This window comes from Salvelinus sp. IW2-2015, linkage group LG4q.1:29 (genome assembly GCF_002910315.2).
Source record: "Salvelinus sp. IW2-2015 linkage group LG4q.1:29, ASM291031v2, whole genome shotgun sequence".
NCBI classification, from domain to species: domain Eukaryota; kingdom Metazoa; phylum Chordata; class Actinopteri; order Salmoniformes; family Salmonidae; genus Salvelinus; species Salvelinus sp. IW2-2015.
The window spans coordinates 21,520,477-21,539,693 of NC_036842.1; the positions used below are offsets into that span (position 1 = coordinate 21,520,477).

General features: G+C 41.3%; 2 protein-coding genes across 4 annotated transcripts in view; both read right to left on the reverse strand.

The window, feature by feature from the left end:
• Positions 1-1,154: 1,154 nt before the first annotated feature.
• On the reverse strand, positions 1,155-3,922 carry LOC139027135 (coiled-coil domain-containing protein 152). Its single transcript, XM_070442296.1, has 8 exons — positions 3,815-3,922; positions 3,398-3,503; positions 2,875-2,943; positions 2,678-2,742; positions 2,401-2,536; positions 1,929-2,056; positions 1,566-1,661; positions 1,155-1,403 (listed from the first exon to the last, which is right to left on the reverse strand). The coding sequence occupies exons 1-8, from the start codon at positions 3,875-3,877 to the stop codon at positions 1,278-1,280; spliced, it is 789 nt and encodes a 262-aa protein (XP_070298397.1). The 5' UTR covers positions 3,878-3,922; the 3' UTR covers positions 1,155-1,277.
• A 227-nt stretch (positions 3,923-4,149) lies between these two features.
• ghrb (growth hormone receptor b) overlaps positions 4,150-19,217 on the reverse strand; it is a 29,792-nt gene continuing 14,724 nt past the window's right edge. For 2 of the 3 annotated variants that reach the window (XM_023984084.2, XM_023984085.2), the window contains 7 exons: positions 14,419-14,560; positions 14,028-14,194; positions 13,153-13,331; positions 6,446-6,590; positions 6,241-6,331; positions 6,056-6,125; positions 4,150-5,889 (listed from right to left, as the gene is read on the reverse strand). In XM_023984084.2, coding sequence (XP_023839852.1) covers positions 4,981-5,889; positions 6,056-6,125; positions 6,241-6,331; positions 6,446-6,590; positions 13,153-13,331; positions 14,028-14,194; positions 14,419-14,560 — 1,703 coding nt within the window. In that variant the 3' untranslated portion in view covers positions 4,150-4,980. Of the gene's footprint in view, positions 5,890-6,055; positions 6,126-6,240; positions 6,332-6,445; positions 6,591-13,152; positions 13,332-14,027; positions 14,195-14,418; positions 14,561-18,356; positions 18,458-19,217 lie in introns of those variants that run through there. The other variant, XM_023984086.1, reaches the window with a different exon arrangement.

Here is a 19,217-nt window from a genome sequence, read left to right on the forward strand (position 1 = left end):
CAGTAAATCTAACAAGTTGCCCAGCTGCAGGCCATGGTTTTCAGGTGTACTGCCCCTGTGCATAGCCACGGGAAGTATGGGTGCTGCAGCACCCTCTGAAAAATCAAAATATTTTTTTCATGATAGGCAGTGCACTGGACCTTTAATAGTCTTGTATTAGCAGACAAATATATCTGTCTGCAGCACCAACTCACCTGCTTTTACACTATGGTTGAACTATTAAATGTTCAATGTTTCTTTTGAAAATAAAATTGTAAAAAGGAAGTTTCACCACATTAAAACAAGAGTTCAGTTCACGTAAGTGTTGACCATAAAATGACGGACAGATGTAAATGAATCACCAATCACATTAAATAAATAATACTCTTCAGAAAGGACTTTGTCAAAGCAACATAATAACTAGGGCTTTACAATGATGGTGAAAACCTGGAGAAATGTTGGGATTAAGTGGATTTAAAATGTTCCTAGAAGTCACAGAGGGTGCAAGTCTTTATTCATATAAAAAATCGGATTTATTGAATTCTCCATGTGGTCTATATTAAAGGGCACTTCAATTAATATAACAGGCTTTTAAAATTCAATATTGATGCACAATTTCTAAACTATGAAAAAGCACTCATTTTGTAGAATGACCCAACTACTGTTTGAGATCCAAATTAATGAGGTCAATAATGACATATTAATTGATATTGCTTGGGCCTGGGGGGAACACAGCATCTTAATTATTTAAATGGGTCAGTCTACCAGGTATCTTAAGTAAAAAAACAGTTTATTTCCTCTCGCTCTCTGGGGATGACTGGTACATGGGGCGGCCAGACATCTATCTATGCTGATTGGATTAAGGTCTTGAATAGACACAGGCTGTTTACATGTGTAGAGGACCCATGTTAAAACACACATGCCGGTTCTCCATACGTCACGAGGAGCATAGGGTTGGAAATGTAGACTGCAGAATTCAGCAGTGAAAAAACTCTTCTGCAGCAAAGAACCATTATTTGATCCAATTGTTGCTTGTTGTAATGCACAAATTTATGAGAATTGTTCATTCACTTAATCCTCATTCTATGTGAAATGAAATTCAAATTCACTTTCAAATATAGGTAGAAGACAAAGTGAGTAAAAAATTATCCCTCACAAAACTGTTGTCATGAAAATATCTTCATTACATTTTCACAAACCAACATGACTGCAGTCAAGCAAACACCAGGAACACTATACCAAAAAGAATACAAAGGCACTACTGTAGATGAATTTCACTCCTGCATATTTTAAATATGCTAAATCTTCTTTCTCTTTAGACGGGAGTCACTGAATCCGCTGGCGTGCTGCTTCTCCAATTCCTTGATTCTCTGGCGCAGGGCCTCGACCTCTCTGTTCTTCTCCTCCTGAAGGAACTGGAACTTCTGGAAGCAAACCAAGAAACACACAGGTAGGCTATCAATACAGAAACACAGGATAAACACATGCAACATCAACAAACAAGAGAGCACAAGGGGGCACAGGTTGCTTCAAGCTCGCATCTCTGTGTGAAGTGTTGGCTTAGTACGTGGTCAGAGGCTCCTCACCCGTTTGAAGATGTTCTGAGGTAAAAGACCTGAGCCCTGGGGCTGCTGCTGGATCCTCTGTGTGGTACTCTGCACCCTGGCAAGCTTAGCACCAAACTGACAGCAGAAGATACAGTGTTAGGATTGATCTGTCCATCAAACTCACATCATGTACATCTTTACCCCAAACAGCAAATCAAAACCACATGTACCTTTGCACTATCCTGCCTGTAAAATCACTGTGACTGCAAGCTGGTCTACCTACAGTATGTATCAGATTACTAAAATAGCAGTCATCTTTACACAGAGCAGCTTTGCCTATTACTATAAAACCAGTTAGAAATATATATCTGCTGATCAGTCAATCAAAGCCAGTCTGTATACCTCCATTTGTAACTTTAATATTTCACTTTGCCTCTCTCTCTCCTGGTCCCTCATTCTCCTTCTCATCTCTGTCATATCTGACTCCTTTCTCTCCAGGGCCTCTTTCAGTTCTGCATCTTTCGCTTCAACTGCATAGAAAAACACAACATAAGACAAACAGGCAGCCCTAAATATGTAATATTTTGATATATGTGTGACATTTTGTGGTAGATCATTCTGTTTCAGAGATGGAATGCCACAGTCCAGTGATCCTCAATACTATTACAGAGCTGCAATACTGGAAGTTTTTGTCCCAGCTCAGTAGTGAGACACATGCTTCAGCTTTAGGTGTGTTGAAGATCAGTTGATACATTGAATCAGGTGAGGTTACACTAATCTGGGATACAAACCTGCAACACTGCAGCTCTATGAGCAGTATTGATGATCACTGCCAGAGTCACTCAAAGGAAGGGTTTGTGTAATGTGTTCTTACGTTTGCTCTGTGTTTCTCTGTGAGAGCCCTCCACCCCTCTCCTGCATTGCTCTCTCAGAGACTCCAACTCCTTCTGATGTCTCTCTCCCACAGCTCTCATCTCTGCCATCAGCCTCTGAATCTCAGCTTCCCGCTCCTGACCACAACCAACCACAAGGGGGAAGCAATGGCAACATATTCCGTTTCTCTGTTCTATTATGTCAATTTTGAATCCAAACTATTTTATTGTGCAAGAATGAATGTTCAAATTCAGCTTATTCAATCATTCTGCCCTCACCTCTACTGTCCTATCACTCTGCCTTTTCAGATCTGACACAGTTCTTTTCAACTTTTCATTCTCCACTGTAAGATAAAAGGGTGTTTATTACAATTGAATTATAAGTTTATTACAACAGTTTACATCTTGGATTCAGACAATAGAAATAGTGTACACTAAAGATGTGTTGACCAGTGCCTTGCAGAGGAGCTTATTACCTCTGAGGTCACACTGCTGCAGTAGAGTCTGCTGGAGTCCCTTCACTGTCCCCAACATACCATCTCTCTCTGTGGGACAATGACGTCATCAGGTGGACTAATGTTACATTACAGGACCACTAGAGGGAGACACACACTTTAAATATAGTTTTTAAATTAGAATTTTAGGCCTATTCACCATACCTCGAGAATATCAATTCTTTACATTTTCATTTTTGATTGGAACTGGACATTTGTAAAAGTTCCTATTGGTCACTTTGTTGGAATTTCAAACCAGACCAAAGTGCTACCCATCACTAAATATAACACAATCCAGATGCGTGGCTACTGTAAAATCAATTAAAATGTATTTTATTTTTTTACATATCAGTCATTTAGCAGAGCGATTATGGTTAAGTGCCTTGCTCAAGGGCACAGACAGATTTTTACACCTAGTATGTTACTGGCCCAATGCTCTTAACAAGCTAGGCTACCTGCTGGCTAGAGATCAGACAAAAGAGTTTGAATGCATAAGAATCCTCACCCTCAATCAAGCACTTCTCTTTGGTCTGAGAAAATTTCAGAACTCTGTTGGTCTCTTCCAACTTGATCTCCAATATGTTGTTTTTACCCTTGAGCTCTGTAATTTTCTTTAAAACAAATATATATAAATTATAAAAGGACTGAATAAATATGCCCCTGGATTTTTAAACAGATTTCACGAAGAATTGATGAAGGTAGTAAAGGGTAATTGTGTCCCTATAACTTACATTGAAATCCTCAGGCAGTGGGAGAACTGTTGTTACTGCCACTTTCATGACAGGATTAATTTAAGGCAAATTCAGCATAGCCTGCTCATAGTAGGCTATTTTAAGAGTTAACGTTAGTTAGCTAGCTAGATAAGTTACTGGCTAGCTACCTACCTGAAGAACTAGCTGTCCTCCTACTTTTTGTTAGTTACCTGTTCCAGATGAGTGAAATCATCAATAAACTTGTCCAGATTTACTACTGTAAATTTCTTCATCTCTAGGTTCAGTGTTTTATTCTTCAATATGCTAAGCCAGTTAGCTACCTAGCAGGTGTATACCATATACATTAAAACGGTTTATACATCTGTTTTAAACTACAGCGGGAACTCTTGTCTGCACGTGTCACGTGTTCAGTATTGCAGGTGCGTGCGCTCAAGATGTCCACCAATCGAACGGTTGCTATTTCTTGACGCTGTAAAATCAAATAGTCTTATGGAAACAATTTAAAAGCATTAGTAACTATATCAAATGAATGGACTCAGTACAGTTTAAATGTGAAAGATGTTTATGAGTAACATTATAGCTGTACAATAAAGAACCATTAGCATTTAGAGATCTCCAGAAGGATATTCTGACATTTGATAGTCCCCTTTTTGTAAGTGGTAGCATACAACATAGTAAACATAATTATTTTTTCTTGTTTTTATAATCACACATTTTGTATATATGCAAAATAACAGCAAACATTCAGTAAGCATAATGTCCTACTATTTTAGACTTGTTGAAAAGCCACAGTCAATCAGCAGAACACATATGGTAGATTCCCACTTTTGGTCACCAAATACTTCCCTTTTGACACAATATTGAGATCTGTAAATACTTTTCATAGTTGTAAAGACCAATTATTGGGATTATTGTAAACAACATTATCAACAACAACACTAAGTTAAGTATTTTTCCTTGTGATGGCATTTAAAGTCACATGTAGGAGATGTTCTTCAAAATATATATTTTTATTTCACATTCATAATATGTGAAGAGATTCATATGGCCAGTTCCTGTGAGAGACCATAATTCCTTCTTGTCCTTTCCCTATTTCCTTTGTTCACTCAGTTTTTGCAGACAGGTGTGGCACCTTCAAGAACAGACCCCTCTCCTGTACTCACCATCCATCTTACCAAACCTCAAAATGTCTACAGCTGTCATGTTGGGAGAAGGAACGGGAAGAGGGGGGGCAGGCAGGGACCCCCTCTCATTTTTGTAGGTATGACATTTGGGGCCCTACTCTTTTGATGTTTAGTCACTCAGGCACTGAATTCCCATGCCCCCTCTGATCTGTGTCCAATCACAAATGACTGGCATAGTCCCTACACCTCTGTTATGGTGTAATGTTGCCCAGTAGGTCAGGGGTCAGGTACCCCTCTGGTGTAGGTGTGGGCAGGGGAAGCTTGGTTAGAACTGGCTGGGGTGCAGGTGTGGGTCCAGGCTTCAGAAGGAGGCTGTTCTGCCTGTCTACTCCTTCCACCATGGTGTAGGCAGATACAGGGGGCAGTGAGGAGACAGGAGAGGCAGGTGGAATGGGGGGCCTTTCAGCCTCAAAGTACAGGCTCTGGTACTCCCCGAAGGGCTGTCCCTGCACAAGACTACTGTCCTCCGTTGGAGCAGGCTGGCTGGCTCTCCCAGTGGGGAGTCTGGCACTCATTTTCCCAGCATCTAACTCTGAGGTGTAGCCTCCCACATCAGCATTCACCAACAGCAGCTGAAACTCTTTCCTCTTCTTCTTTTTCTCCTTTTCCTTCTCATCCTTCTCTGCATTCTCCTCCACCTTCCTCTGCTCCTCAGGTGTCAGCAGCACTTCACCAGTTGGTCTCACCTCATTCACCTGGGTGTAGAGGTCCTCCCTGCCAGGGGCGGCCCAGGGAGAATCCTCAGTGTTGGGGGTCTGGACTGGGGAGCTGGCCTTAGTACTGGCCAGGGAAGAGGGCTCCAGGGCGCGGCTGGTGTTGGAGAGGAGGGAGTGGAAGGGGGAGGCCTCTAGGTCAGGCAGATCAGGGTCACAGCAGCTGGCCCGGCCCGAGTCATCATCCCTGAAGCCAATGGTGATAGGGGGACAGTCTGAGGAGGCACAGTGGTCCATCAAGCACTGGGTGTCCAGCACAGTCAGCCTGTCGTTGGGCTCCTCCATGTCCAGCTCGATGAACTCCACCCAGGGGTCATCGCTGTACAGCTCTGGCCTCAAGTCAGGGATGCCGCCCAGGATGGAGGTCAGCTCAGCCAACTTACCTTTCTATGGTAAACGACAGATAATACCGCAAAGTTAGTTTAAAGGGCAACATACACTTATTACAACCTTGCTGGTAATACATATTGCCTCCCCATTAAACTCTAGTGGCAATGGTTTTAATGGTACAAGTAAAGAATTCTAGGTATTTTTCATTGTGTTAAGTTAATACCTTAAGAAGCTCTGGGTCGATGCCTTTGATTTTGGGACCAGGAATTGGAGGCAGGAGAATCACCATCAACCTTGAAGAAAGATTGCGGAAGTGTTATTAAAAGACATGTAGCATTAGACTTTCACATTTTTATGAAGAGGTTTGGTATTTTAAGACAAAGTGAAAGGTAAAAGTGAGTTTCTTACTTCTGTTGCTGGGAATAGATTACCAGCATTAGGATGACTGCAAAACCCAAAGCAGCAAAGACAAGCAGGACAGTACCTGGAAGTCTCGACTCTGAGCACATATGAATATATAGAAAGCAATTAATACGATTCAAAACAGAGAAATCATACATATTATAACAGCAAACATTTTATATGACAGTATTTAAAAACAATACATCAGTACCTTTAGTAGGGATGTGTATGAATATGGAGTCGCTGAATTCCCCAAAGTTACGGGATGCTAGCGTCTTGCACCTCACCCTGACCTCATTATCTGTGTTGGTGCGCAGCCCGTATAGCGATCGCTGCATTCCCTTTTCAAGGTCCACCTAGGGTTGCAGTCAAAACAGAGAGGTTTCACACCAGTTAGTTAGTAAATATCACCCACACAATAGGAGGAAACATAACTTACACCTGCAGGTTTAATGATTTGGTTTAAGGGACATGCTACTTAGAGTTTAACTGAGGATAAGTCACATTGAGAAATATATAATGTCATATAAAGACATGAATCAACTTAAAAGCAATAGAGCCTTGGTATGTCACCTTGGTAGATTACCCCAAAGATTCATGTTCCCTTGCATGGAAGGAGTTAACGTGAAAGAGGGAGAATGAGAGGGCAGACTGCCCTTGGAAAGAGGCAGTTTGTTCTAAATTACAATGTGGGAGGAGGCATAAGTCTTTTGATTATTAGGTCATTTTATTATTCACTGAAATGATCTTAAAATAATGCAGTAAATCTATTCATTTATTATTTATTTTATTTTAACAACTACACCACACCAGTCATCCAACAGACTCTCATTCAGAGCGACACACAGAAGCATCCAGGGTCAACGCCTTGCTCAAGGGCACGTCAACAGATCTTACTTTTTATTATTATTATGTTTTATTTTGACTTTATTTTTTATACTTGTTATACTTTATCTTTAAACATCATTCTATCTCCCGCCCAGCAACTCCACTACCACTTGTCAACTATTCCACAACCGAACCCTCAGCTCCCTTCAGACCATCCCACCTTTCTCTGCTGGCCACCCTCTTCGGTTTTCTACACAACATATATCTTTCAACTATGCTGTGATGTTTAAATGTAAGATTTCAATCTATCTAATCGAATAGAATCCACAGATTGCGAGTTGAAGATAAATACTTTTACTAAGAGTATTATTATATTAGTAATTGACTCTCCACATCTCCTAACATTACTATTTCTAGGGTCAATTTTAGATCAATGTTATGCATTTTCAGCCATTCCTGAACCTGAGACCAGAAACAGGCTACTTGAGGGCAATACCAAAATAAATGGTCTATTGATTCTGTATCCTCACAAAAAAATCTGCAGAGCTTCGATGATTTTATGCCCCAAATATTCAACATTTTGTTGATGGCAAGAATTCTATATAATCATTTTTAGCTGAAAAGCATGAAGTCTTGAATCTTGCGTCGTTTTATATAGCAACTCATACACCCTGTACCATGGAATCGTTACATCACAAATCTCTTGCCAACTATTTTGCATGGCACAGTTGTCAACATACTGGTCCTCAAATGAAACTGGTATACTTTCATATTTATGCTATTTTTATTCTTCCACCAGTTTTGATCCTTTATATTGGGCAGACAGACCAGTTCCCTACCTTCTCCCGCTGCCACCTGCCTCCTCCATTTTTGGGGTAATGCTGTAATCAATTGGTTGTACTCTTGGAATGAGCAGACCTTCCTGTACAATTCTGATAACTCCATGAAAGACATAACTCTACCATTCCAATTTACAATATCATTTAAGAACAAAATACCCTTTTCAAACATCTTTCCCATGAATACAGGTATTTTATCAACCAGCACATTTGAGTTCAGCCATAATATTTGTTGTAATATTTGTTCTATCTTTTCAGGGGGATGAAATTGAAATTGTAGCCAGCTCTGCAATGCTCGTTTGAAAAAGAGAGATACTAATTAATCGAAAATGAGACATGGCAATCTGCACAAAGGCAAAAAGGCAATTTTTAAACAATGGATGAGCTTTTTTTTGTAATCTACTCGAGAACCATTTAGGGTTCAAGTAAAACTTTTGACTAAGTGAAGCTTTTAGAGAGAGGTTTAGTGCTTTTATATTTAATAATCTCTACCCACCCAATTCATAATATTGATAGGCACTCTTTATTCTGTCTGGTTTAGCGTCCCAGATAAAGCTAAATATTTTTTGCTCATATGATTTGAAAAACGAATCATCAGGATTACTAAATAAGTAAGTAAGTAAACTGAGATATGACTAAGGAGTTAAATCAGGGCAATTTTTCCATAAATAGACAGGTATTTACCTCTCCATGGTTGCAGGATCTATTGAAATTCATTGTGGAGAGCTTATTTATATATCTTTTGTGATATGAATACCAAGTATGTCTACTTCACCATCAGTCCAATTTATAGGTAAACTGCAGGGTAATGTAAAAGTTTTATTTTTTTAAAGATCCAATACGTAATATTGTACATAATTAGGTTGTAGTCCAGAGAGTCCAGAAAAGTTATATAGATCTTCAATGAGACATTGCAGGGATCTAGCTTGCGGACTTAATATAAAACTTGAGTCATTGGCATACATGTGTAACAGTATAACTTTAAACCGTCCCCTCGCCCCGACACGGGCGCGAACCAGGGACCCTCTGCACACATCAACAACTGACACCCACGAAGCGTCGTTACCCATCGCTCCACAAAAGCCGCGGCCCTTGCAGAGCAAGGGGAAACCCTACTTAAGTRRRKAGAGCAAGTGACGTAACRGATTGAAATGCTAGTAGCGCGTACCCGCTAACTAGCTAGCCATTTCACATCCGTTACACTCACCCCCCTTTCAACCTCCTCCTTTTCCGCAGCAACCAGTGATCCGGGTCAACAGCATCAATGTAACAGTATAACTTTAGTACCGTCCCCTCGCCCTGACACGGGCGCGAACCAGGGACCCTCTGCACACATCGACAACAGTCACCCACGAAGCGTCGTTACCCATCGCTCCACAAAAGCCGCGGCTCTTGCAGAGCAAGGGGAAACCCTACTTAAGTCTCAGAGCAAGTGACGTAACTGATTGAAATGCTAGTAGCGCTTACCCGCTAACTAGCTAGCCATTTCACATCCGTTACACATGGACACCTTTTTTTTAAGCCTAGGATTTCTAATCCTCTAATGTTGTTGTTGGATCTGATTTTAATAGCTAGCATTTCGATGGCCATAACGAATAGATATGGTGACAGCGGACACCCTTGTTTAACTCCTCTTGACAATTCAAAATTCTCTGAGAAGTAGCCGTTATTTCCTATTTTACACCTGGGGTTGCTTATACATTACTTTTACCCATTTTATAAGAGAATCACCGAAATTGAAAAAAACAAACAGTCATTTATAAATAAAATCCAGTCTTACTCTATCAAATGCCTTTTCAAAATCCACTATAAATACCAGGCCTGGCTTCTTAGCTGTTTCATGATGTTCTATTATTTCTAGTAGGTGTCATATATTACATCCAATGTATCATCCATGTAACATACCTGTCTGATCAGGAACAACAATACTGGGTAAAACTCTTTTGATTCTGAGTGCTATGCATTTTGCTAGTATTTTTGCATCACAACACTGAAGTGTAGGGGCCTCCAGTTTTTAAGATAGACTGAATCTTTATATTTTCCATCTGGGTCTTGTTTTAATAATAGTGAAATCAGACCTTCCTGCTGAGTACCTGACACGCTACCATTTATATAGGTGTAGTTAAAACAATCTAACAACGGAACTTTTAGTATATCAAAAAAGGCTTGATATACCTCTACCGGCATGCAATCAAGCCCTGGGGTTTATCCAGACCCTCAAAAATAGCCTCAAAAAGTTATTCCTCTGTAATTTGGCCTTCGCACTGATCTTTCTGAACATTTGCTAATTTTCAATTTTTTGTATTATTTGGAAAGAATTCCTTACCATAATCTTCATTCAGTGGGAGAGGATGAGACGGAAAAGAGAACATCTGCTTAAAATATTTAGCTTCCTCTTTTAAAATAGATAACTCCGTCTTCAGTAACGAGTTTCTGCAAGTTCTTTTGTTAGCGTTCCTGTGTTGGAGATTCAGGAAGAATTTTGTGAATTTTTCTCCATATTCCCTCCAGTTTGCTTTATTTTTGTAATAGATTACATTAGATCGTTCTTGAATAATTTACATTTACATTTAAGTCATTTAGCAGACGCTCTTATCCAGAGCGACTTACAAATTGGTGCATTCACCTTATGATATCCAGTGGAACAACCACTTACAATAGTGCATCTAACTCTTTTAAACGAACAGTTCTGAAAGGAAAACACTAAACAGAAAATAACCACCCACAACTAAAAGTGGGAAAACAGGCTACCTAAGTATGGTTCTCAATCAGAGACAACGATTGACAGCTGCCTCTGATTGGGAACCATACCAGGCCAAACACAATAGAAATAGAAAACATAGACATACAAACGTAGAATGCCCATCCACATCACACCCTGACCAAACAAAAAATAGAAACATACAAATCAATCTACGGTCAGGGCGTGACAAACATCCAATAGTCCTATAAGAACATCCAATAGTCAAAGGTTAATGAAATACAAATGGTATAGAGAGAAATAGTCCTATAATTCCTATAATAACTACAACCTAAAACTTCTTACCTGGGAATATTGAAGACTCATGTTAAAAGGAACCACCAGCTTTCATATGTTCTCATGTTCTGAGCAATGAACTTAAACGTTAGCTTTCTTACATGGCACATATTGCACTTTTACTTTCTTCTCCAACACTTTGTTTTTGCATTATTTAAACCAAATTGAACATGTTTCATTACTAATTTGAGGCTAAATTGATTTTATTGATGTATTATATTAAGTTAAAATAAGTGTTCATTCAGTATTGTTGTAATTGTCATTATTACAAATACATTTTTTAAGAAATCGTCCGATTAATCGGTATCGGCTTTTTTGGTCCTCCAATAATCGGTATTGGCGTTGAAAAATCATAATCGGTCTACCTCTAGTTTAGAGGGTCTACACCAGAAGTTAATGGTTTATTGGAGGAAGGTATATAGTGTGTGCAATTAAGCTTGGAATGTGTTGAGTACAGGGAAGCAATTACATGTGGCAGGCATTGATTAAGGGGAGAGAGCCATTGATTAGTGATGGAGGGCGGTTGAGTCAGGTCAGGTCAGGTCACCTCTAAGGGAGAAATACAATTTTATGGCCCGTATCACTATGGGCCTGCCTAGCAGTAAAGAACGATGTTTGTACAGATGGGTAGGAGGAGACTCAGCCTATGAGGAACGGATAAATATCAGTGCTTGTGTGAAAATGTTTTTGTCTGAATGCAGCGTGTATATACTCTGGGCATAATAAACTTGGTTAAGCTTTCATAAATGTCTGTTGAGTTTTTTACTCTGAGAATTAAAACCTAACAGTATATATTAGTCCATATGTGTAAGTGAACATGTAATTGATACGTGTGTGTACATTGAGTATGTGTTTTTACCGTTCCCATACTTTCTTTTTTTCGTAACCTCCATGAAGTCCCTTGTAGAATTTAGTACAGCCATGGTGTTATGGAGCTGTCTCGGAATAGCTGTCCATCTATAAAGAGTTTGTCCACAATGAGAAAGGCACGCTTATCCCTCTCTCTCTGTTGCCTCTGTACAGGATACAGTCTCTTGCGACGTTTGTTTATCTCACATGGAAATTGGTAATTGAGACCGAATTTGGTCTCTTTAAGCTCCCTTCCCCTGCTTTTGATCAGCTCCTTTTGTTCGTAGTGTTCAAATTTTGCGATGATCGATCATGGACCCTTGGTCTTGTCGCTTTGAGCTCCAAGTCTGTGTACACTGTGGAAAGCCACCTTGTTTACAGTCTCTAGAGGAAATTTCAAGGCGGATTGAATGAATTCTCTGTTCGCGCCCTCTGAATTATTGGATGCGTCCTCAGGAATCCCAGAAAATATGAGATTTTCACACATTCTACGACTTTGTATGTCTAGCAGCAACTCCTTCATCACCCTGTTTTCCCTGAGTAGACAATCCATTTTAGAATCGTTTCACCTTGGCTGTGAGTGCCTTGTTCTCTCATTGGAGCGTGAGAATTTCCCTCTGGCTAAACTCCAAACTCCCCCTCAGCCCTAATACCTCCTCACACAACTTTTCCAGTGTTGCATGGATTCCAGCCAGAACACTAGCCTCTACTTCAACGGTAAGTCAATCGTCCGTGTCTGTAGATGAATCTGTTTTTCTTGTTTTTGTCGGGTTAGAGTTCTTTTGTGAGGTAGTCGGATCTTTCCATGATGGGAGTATGTTGTTCCTCCATAGCGTAAAGCTGTTGGTACTTGTCGATTACCCTCAGGATCTCCTTAGTATCCAGGTTGGCTCATTACTGCAACCAGTTGTTTTTCAAAAGTTTAAAAAAAAAGTGTCTTTCCCACGACGATGGCCGGTGTCTGTAGTACAGCCACCTAGCACTGTTGTTTGGTTAGAGGTGTTTCCTAGCTGTTAAAAGCTAAACGCATCGCGGAATACACGCAAAAACAAATGCAGTAAACCTTAGTCAGGTCAAAATAATCTGGACCGAACAGTCTCAGTAGGTACTGTATGTCCAGAGAAAGGTTTATATGAACATTGGAACACTGCATTTAATCTTTATTGCCAATGTAAAGATTCTGAAATGACCCAATGATCTGCAATAGTCTGAACAAAAGAGTCAAACAGTCCTCATGGAAGGGGTATAGGTGGTGCCAGGAGTTTTCCTGGTCTAATCACGGAGTCAGGAAGAACTCCTAACCCAGCCCTATGCATAAAGTCCAGGGCTAGGAGTTTTCCCCTGTTCTAGGGTGTGTAGACTCACCGTCCTCCACAGTGTTGAGTTGACCTCGCGGTACTGCACCTCGTACTGCAGCGTCATCCAGCCCATCGACACGTCTGCAGAGTGTGGCGGTTCCCAGCTCAACATGATATCAAAGTGGCTCCCGGTTAGACCCACATTCAGCAGGGTCCAGTTCAGCGCTATTGGAGGGTCTGGTTCCACTGGAACACATTTAAAACCACATTAGGTTCACCACTTGAAATGCAGAATGGCACATCAAAAATGTAGTATATCTAGTATAGAAAACATTAAGAACACCTGATCTTTCCATGACAGATTGACCAGGTGAATCCAGGTGAAAGCTAGGAGCTCTTATTCATGTCACTTATTAAATCAACTTCATTCAGTGTAGATGAGCAGGAGAAAGGTTAAAGAAGGAATTTTTCAGCCTTGAGACAATTTAGACATGGATTGTGTATGTGTGCCATTCCGAGGGTGAATGGGCAAGACAAAATATTTAAGTGCGTTTGATGGTAGGTGGCAGGCACACCGGTTTGAGTGTGTCAAGAGCTGCAATGCTGCTGAGTTTTCATGCTCAACAGCTTCCCATGTGTATCAAGAATGGTCCACCACCCAAACGACATCCAGCCAACTTGACACAACTGTGGGAAGCATTGGAGTCAACATGGGCCAGCATCCCTGTGGAACGCTTTTTTTTGTGGGGGGAGTTCTAATGTTTGGTGTATATAATTCAGTATTTCCACATTTCAATTTCCAATGATAAAAAAGTGATTAGGGTTTAAAATATGGGAGATGTGTGGAGGCAGACAGAGGACAAACAGGTGAGTGTAGGGTAGCTATAGGTAGCTATGAATGGAGGAATGACTGTGGTTTAGGAATACAGGGGCCAGGCTAACCGATGTCTTCCACAGTGAAGATGACCTCGTCATAGAGAATGTCCTGATCGCCAGAGCGGAGCTGGACACTGTAGGTCATCCAGACCTTCGTGTAGCTTTCATTGAAGAAGCACTCGTCTGTCCTGTCAGCGTAGCGAGGACATTCAACCCACTCTTTGGGAGATATGCTGCAGGCATGGGGAGACAACATAGGGGTTTTAATACTGAGCTGATGGCAGGAAAGACTGACATCATGCACCTGACATCATTTAGATAAGAGGGAGAGACTCCTATACAGTTAAGAACTACAAATTATTTCAGAAGAAAAACTATTTGGCTCTCAAATATTTAATTTATTTAATTTCAGCCCCAGAATGTTTATCTCTCCCTTAGGGAATATTTTTTCTCTCACTTCCTATCATTAATGTAGTAGAATATCCGCAGGTCTCTGGGTTCTGTGAGGTTCTGGAATACTCCGACATTCCATCTGCAGCGGAATGTGTTCATGTCATGGGAGACACAGCCAGAGATCTGGGGGCGGATCTGGGAGAAGGCTGAGAGGGAGGGAGAGAGAGAAAGAGCTGAGCACACACATTCTATATAGACTTTCAAAAAAAGTCAAAAGTCAAACTTAAACATGAACACACACCCTGTCTAGTCGACCTATCTATGCCTGTTGCTGAGACCATTTACAGGGCTGAGTTGCTCTTCAAGTTTAAGACAAACAGAGCGTAACATAACTCCTCTGAGTGGCGTAGCCGCATGGCGGACAGCTACGTTTTCCTGGAAGTATCCGCATACCTCTTTAAAATCTGTCAGCCAGACTTTACCGCCCACAGGAATTTCGGGGAAAACCCTGCCGTCATGTGTCCTCAGAACTGCACTTACATGGTACACTGCATCTGCCGTCATCTGTTCTCAGAACTGCACTTACATAGTACACTGCATCTGCCGTCATCTGTTCTCAGAACTGCACTTACATTGTACACTGCATGAAAACTACACTCATAGTAAGTGTTCAGAGATCTGCTGTATCTGCAGGAAAATTACAGCTGGCAATAAAATAGTGCAATTAGAAGTATTTTCTCCAAAGCCAATTACTACTACACCTGAAATGCTGTAATATGATGCATCTTATTACCTTCTGCACCTAGGGGTCAATAATGGAAACTATAAATAAGCTGTAGGAAAGATAAATGATCATTCCTATCTTGTTTATGACAGCAATATGACATATCAGGCGAGCGCTGTCCTGGTCTGTCTGTACTATAGTACATGATTATATGAATGTGTTCCCAGAGAGAGGGGAGCTTTAGGTAAACACTCCTATTTGTTCATAGCCCTGAAGAGGCACTTAGGTCCTTTAGTAATTAGTACCATCTCCCATAATGTGCCACATCAGCACCACTGAGAGGGACAGAACAATAGCAGGTAGAATGGCTCTGGCGCCTAGGGAGATTCACAGCTGTGTGGCTCTTCTGAGGAGAGATGCATACCACTGGCTTGGTTAGCAGCTCATCAGGGTGGCCAAAGGTTAAAAATAACTTGTTTACCAGATCCTTTTCTACCAGGAACTTCCTCGGAATGAACAGGAAAAATCAATCCAACACGTGGCAATGCTCAAGTGTTTCATACTTGCTCAATTTCCCGTTACTGATGAGGATTCAGGACAGGTGGTGTGTGTGCATGCGTGCTTGTGTGGGTGCTGTGCACAAATTGTGACTCTACATCTCCTACATCCAGACTCCCCATTTTGACTTAATATTTTCAGAATATAAATATGCACGTGTATGTGAGTACTTGTGAATGTTCTTGAATGTGTACGTGAGTAAGTGCAGTCTGCCAAGTTGAGGTCATTTGTTTTCACACCATGTGCACAGCAGATATCACTGGCTCCAACAGGACGCTGAAGCTCAAATTTCAAACAGACCTTTCCAAGAAAACAAGGGTAAAATATAATTTTGGGCTCCAGTTATTCTAGTGTTCCAGTTGCTGGAAGGTGAACTCTTTTACAAAATGTCTCCCACTTCTGATACAAAATGTCCTCTACTATCTCGTAAATTAGCCTACTCATCTCTCACATTAGGACTGAAAATTCAAAACATTCATTATGACTTTAATGAAAGGGAAATAGAGGGTTGTGTTTGATTGGGTGCTGTGTACTAGGAGGAATGGAGGGAGGAAATGGGTGTTTTAATCAAGGGGTTTCTGAATGCATAAAGTAATTCTCTGTAGAGTACACATGATGATGAGCGCTAGCACTGGATGATTTATAGCAGGGGTGTCACTCATTCCATGAAGGGCCTAGAGCAGAAACGGCCTGTGGCCCGCTGGGCACTTCAATCCAACACGCGAGACATTATTACTATTTCTTTTTTTAAATATAACATTTTATTTTACCCCTTTTTTCTCCCCAATTTCATGGTATCCAATTGGTAGTTACAGTCTTGTCCCATCGCTGCAACTCCCGTACATACTCGGGAGAGGCGAAAGTCGAGAGCCCTGCGTCCCCCGAAACACGACCCAGCCAAGCCGCACTGCTTCTTGACACAATGCCTGCTTAACCCGGAAGCCAGCCACACCAATGTGTCGGAGGAAACACCATACACCTCGCGACCATGTAAGCGCCCGGGTCGCCACAAGAGTCGCTAGAGTGTGATGGGACAAGGAAATCTCAGCCTGACAAACCCTCTCCTAACCCGGACGACGCTGGGCTAATTGTGCGCCAAATCATGGGTCTCCCAGTCACGGCCAGCTGTGACACAGCCTGGGATCGAACCCGGGTCTGTAGTGACGCCTCAAGCGTCACTCGGCAGGCCCCTCGGCAGGCCCCAGCAAATTGATTTGAACAAACAATTGGTCCCCCCAAAAATGCGGCCCTCCGTTGAATTTCATTTCATAATCCTGATGTAGCCATCGAACCAAAAAGTTTGCCCACCCGTGGCCTAGAGTCTGCTGTTTTTTCCTTTCAATTAAGACCTAGACAACCAGGTGAGGGGAGTTGCTTACTAATTAGTGACCTTAATTCATCAACCAAGTACAAGGGAGGAGCGAAAACCTGCAGACACTCGGCCCTCCATGGAATGAGTTTGACACGTGCTTTATAGAGTCTAATTCACTATTTTCTCTCTCCTATGTGCGTCACTGACGTATGCCAGATACACATACACAATTATACAGATGAAAGGGATGGTGCTATTGCCATACCAACCTCTCGATGTTGTTTCTTCTCATTTGGAGTGCAACGTGTGTATTAAAACACCCTGCGCATTAAAACACTAATTTCCTCCCTCCATCTCTCCTATTACACAGCAGCCGAACCAACACAATCCTCTCCTTCCCTTTGATTAAAGTCAGGATGAATGTTTTGACTTGTCAGTCCTACTGTCAGAGAGTAATTCACAAGATGGTGTTTAAAAATAAATATGTACCTAACATAAATGTACATCGAGTCTTTACTTATTCTGTTTGTTCCAGAAATCAAAAGCAATTACATGTGCAAAGTAAAAATTTTCCCACTTATGGTAGAGAAAAGCTTACGTGAAGGACAGCTGGTGTTATATATTGTAGCTACTTAAGTAGACACTTTAAAGCAATAGCTGCAACCAAGGTTGTCCCCTTCAACTGAACATCTTTAAAGCTCTGTGAGGAAAAAACTTGGTTTACTCCAGTATGGGAAGCATTGAAAATGTGTATTTTCTGTCTGTGTGCGTGAGCTGGCAGTGTCCCTGTAATGGCTGTCCTCCTCCTCATTTGAGGAGGAGTAGTAAGAAGGATCGGAGGACCAATGCGCAGCGTGGTAAGTGTTTATGCTCTTTATTATAACGAACGAACACAGAAACAAAACAACAAACGACATGTGAAATACCAACCGAAACAGTTCCGTGTGGAACAAACACTGACATGGAAAATAACCACCCACGAAACCCAGTTGGAAAAAGGCTACCTAAGTATGATTCTCAATCAGAGACAACTAACGGCACCTGCCTCTGATTGAGAATCATACCAGGCCAAACGAAAAAACCAACATAGAAAAACCAACATAGATAACCCACCCAACTCACGCCCTGACCACACTAAAATAAAGAAATAACAAAATAACTAAGGTCAGAACGTGACAGTCCCCTCCTCCTGCACTGTTCTATGTCCATCTGTTTCACTCAGACAGTAACCTTTTTGGCTGGGTACTGCTGATTCTCAGAAGAAAAAAATCGAGTATATTTTTTGCTGGGAGCTCAAACCCTTTCACCCATTCTGACAGAGTGTGAAGTACCACTTACTGGAAACAGAATAACTCTGTCAAAGCACCACTGCCAAAGCTTATAGAAATATGAAACAAAAGAGACTTACAGTAGAGTGAAAGCTTCTATTCAATCCGTCAGCGCTAAAGAGTTATATAATGTGTATAATGTTGCATAACATGAAGAAACACTTAGGAGAAGTGTGACTTCATCATAAAGGCCTGAACCACCTAGGAATAGAACTTCCTGCACTCAAACTTAGTACATTACAACGCTGCATCTGTTGAGAGGGGGAGTCTGAATAACTAAACAGTTTCCCACAGTGCACCACTCACTGCTCCCACTGCCCCCTCCAGAATTCCTGGAAACCCTGTTCCTGGGAAGAACTCGATATGTGCCCATGCATGCATGCTTATTTAGAGCACGTGTTCTAAGAGATTGTATTAGTCTGTATAATACACTACACAGTGCCATTGCATTATCATAAAGCATATTACAGAGTTTTCACAAATAACCATTATATTTAATTTGTAATGTAACATTTAAACCAGAGTGTGTAATGAGATCATTCATATTGTATATCAGTAATCTTTTCCTCTAAGAGTGTGCCACGCAGTTAAAGTGTGATGATACCTCCTGGTGTGTACCCATAGTGTGATGATACCCCCATGGTGTGTACCCATAACGTGTACCCATAGTGTGATGATACCCCCATGGTGTGTACCCATAACGTGTACCCATAGTGTGATGATACCCTCTGGTGTTCGCATACGTAGCCCCATAGGATGTGGTGTTAGATATGAAGATATCCCCCATGTGTCTACGGAGTTACCTAACGGTGTACCCATAGTGTGATGATACCCCTGTAGTTACCCATAACGCGTTACCCATAGTGTGATGTACCCTCTCTGTGCAGTGTACCCATAAGATGTGATTGGATACCCCCTGGTATTGGTACCGCATTAACGAC

Coding starts and splice junctions, on each gene's coding strand:
- LOC139027135 (XM_070442296.1), bottom strand. CDS start 3,877: ATGAAGAAATTTACAGTAGTAAATCTGGACAAGTTTATTGATGATTTC. Junction 2,537..2,677: donor AGAGTGATAGGACAGTAGAG/GTGAGGGCAGAA, acceptor GGTTGTGGTCAG/GAGCGGGAAGCTGAGATTCA. Junction 2,057..2,400: donor CAGAGAAACACAGAGCAAAC/GTAAGAACACAT, acceptor TTTTCTATGCAG/TTGAAGCGAAAGATGCAGAA.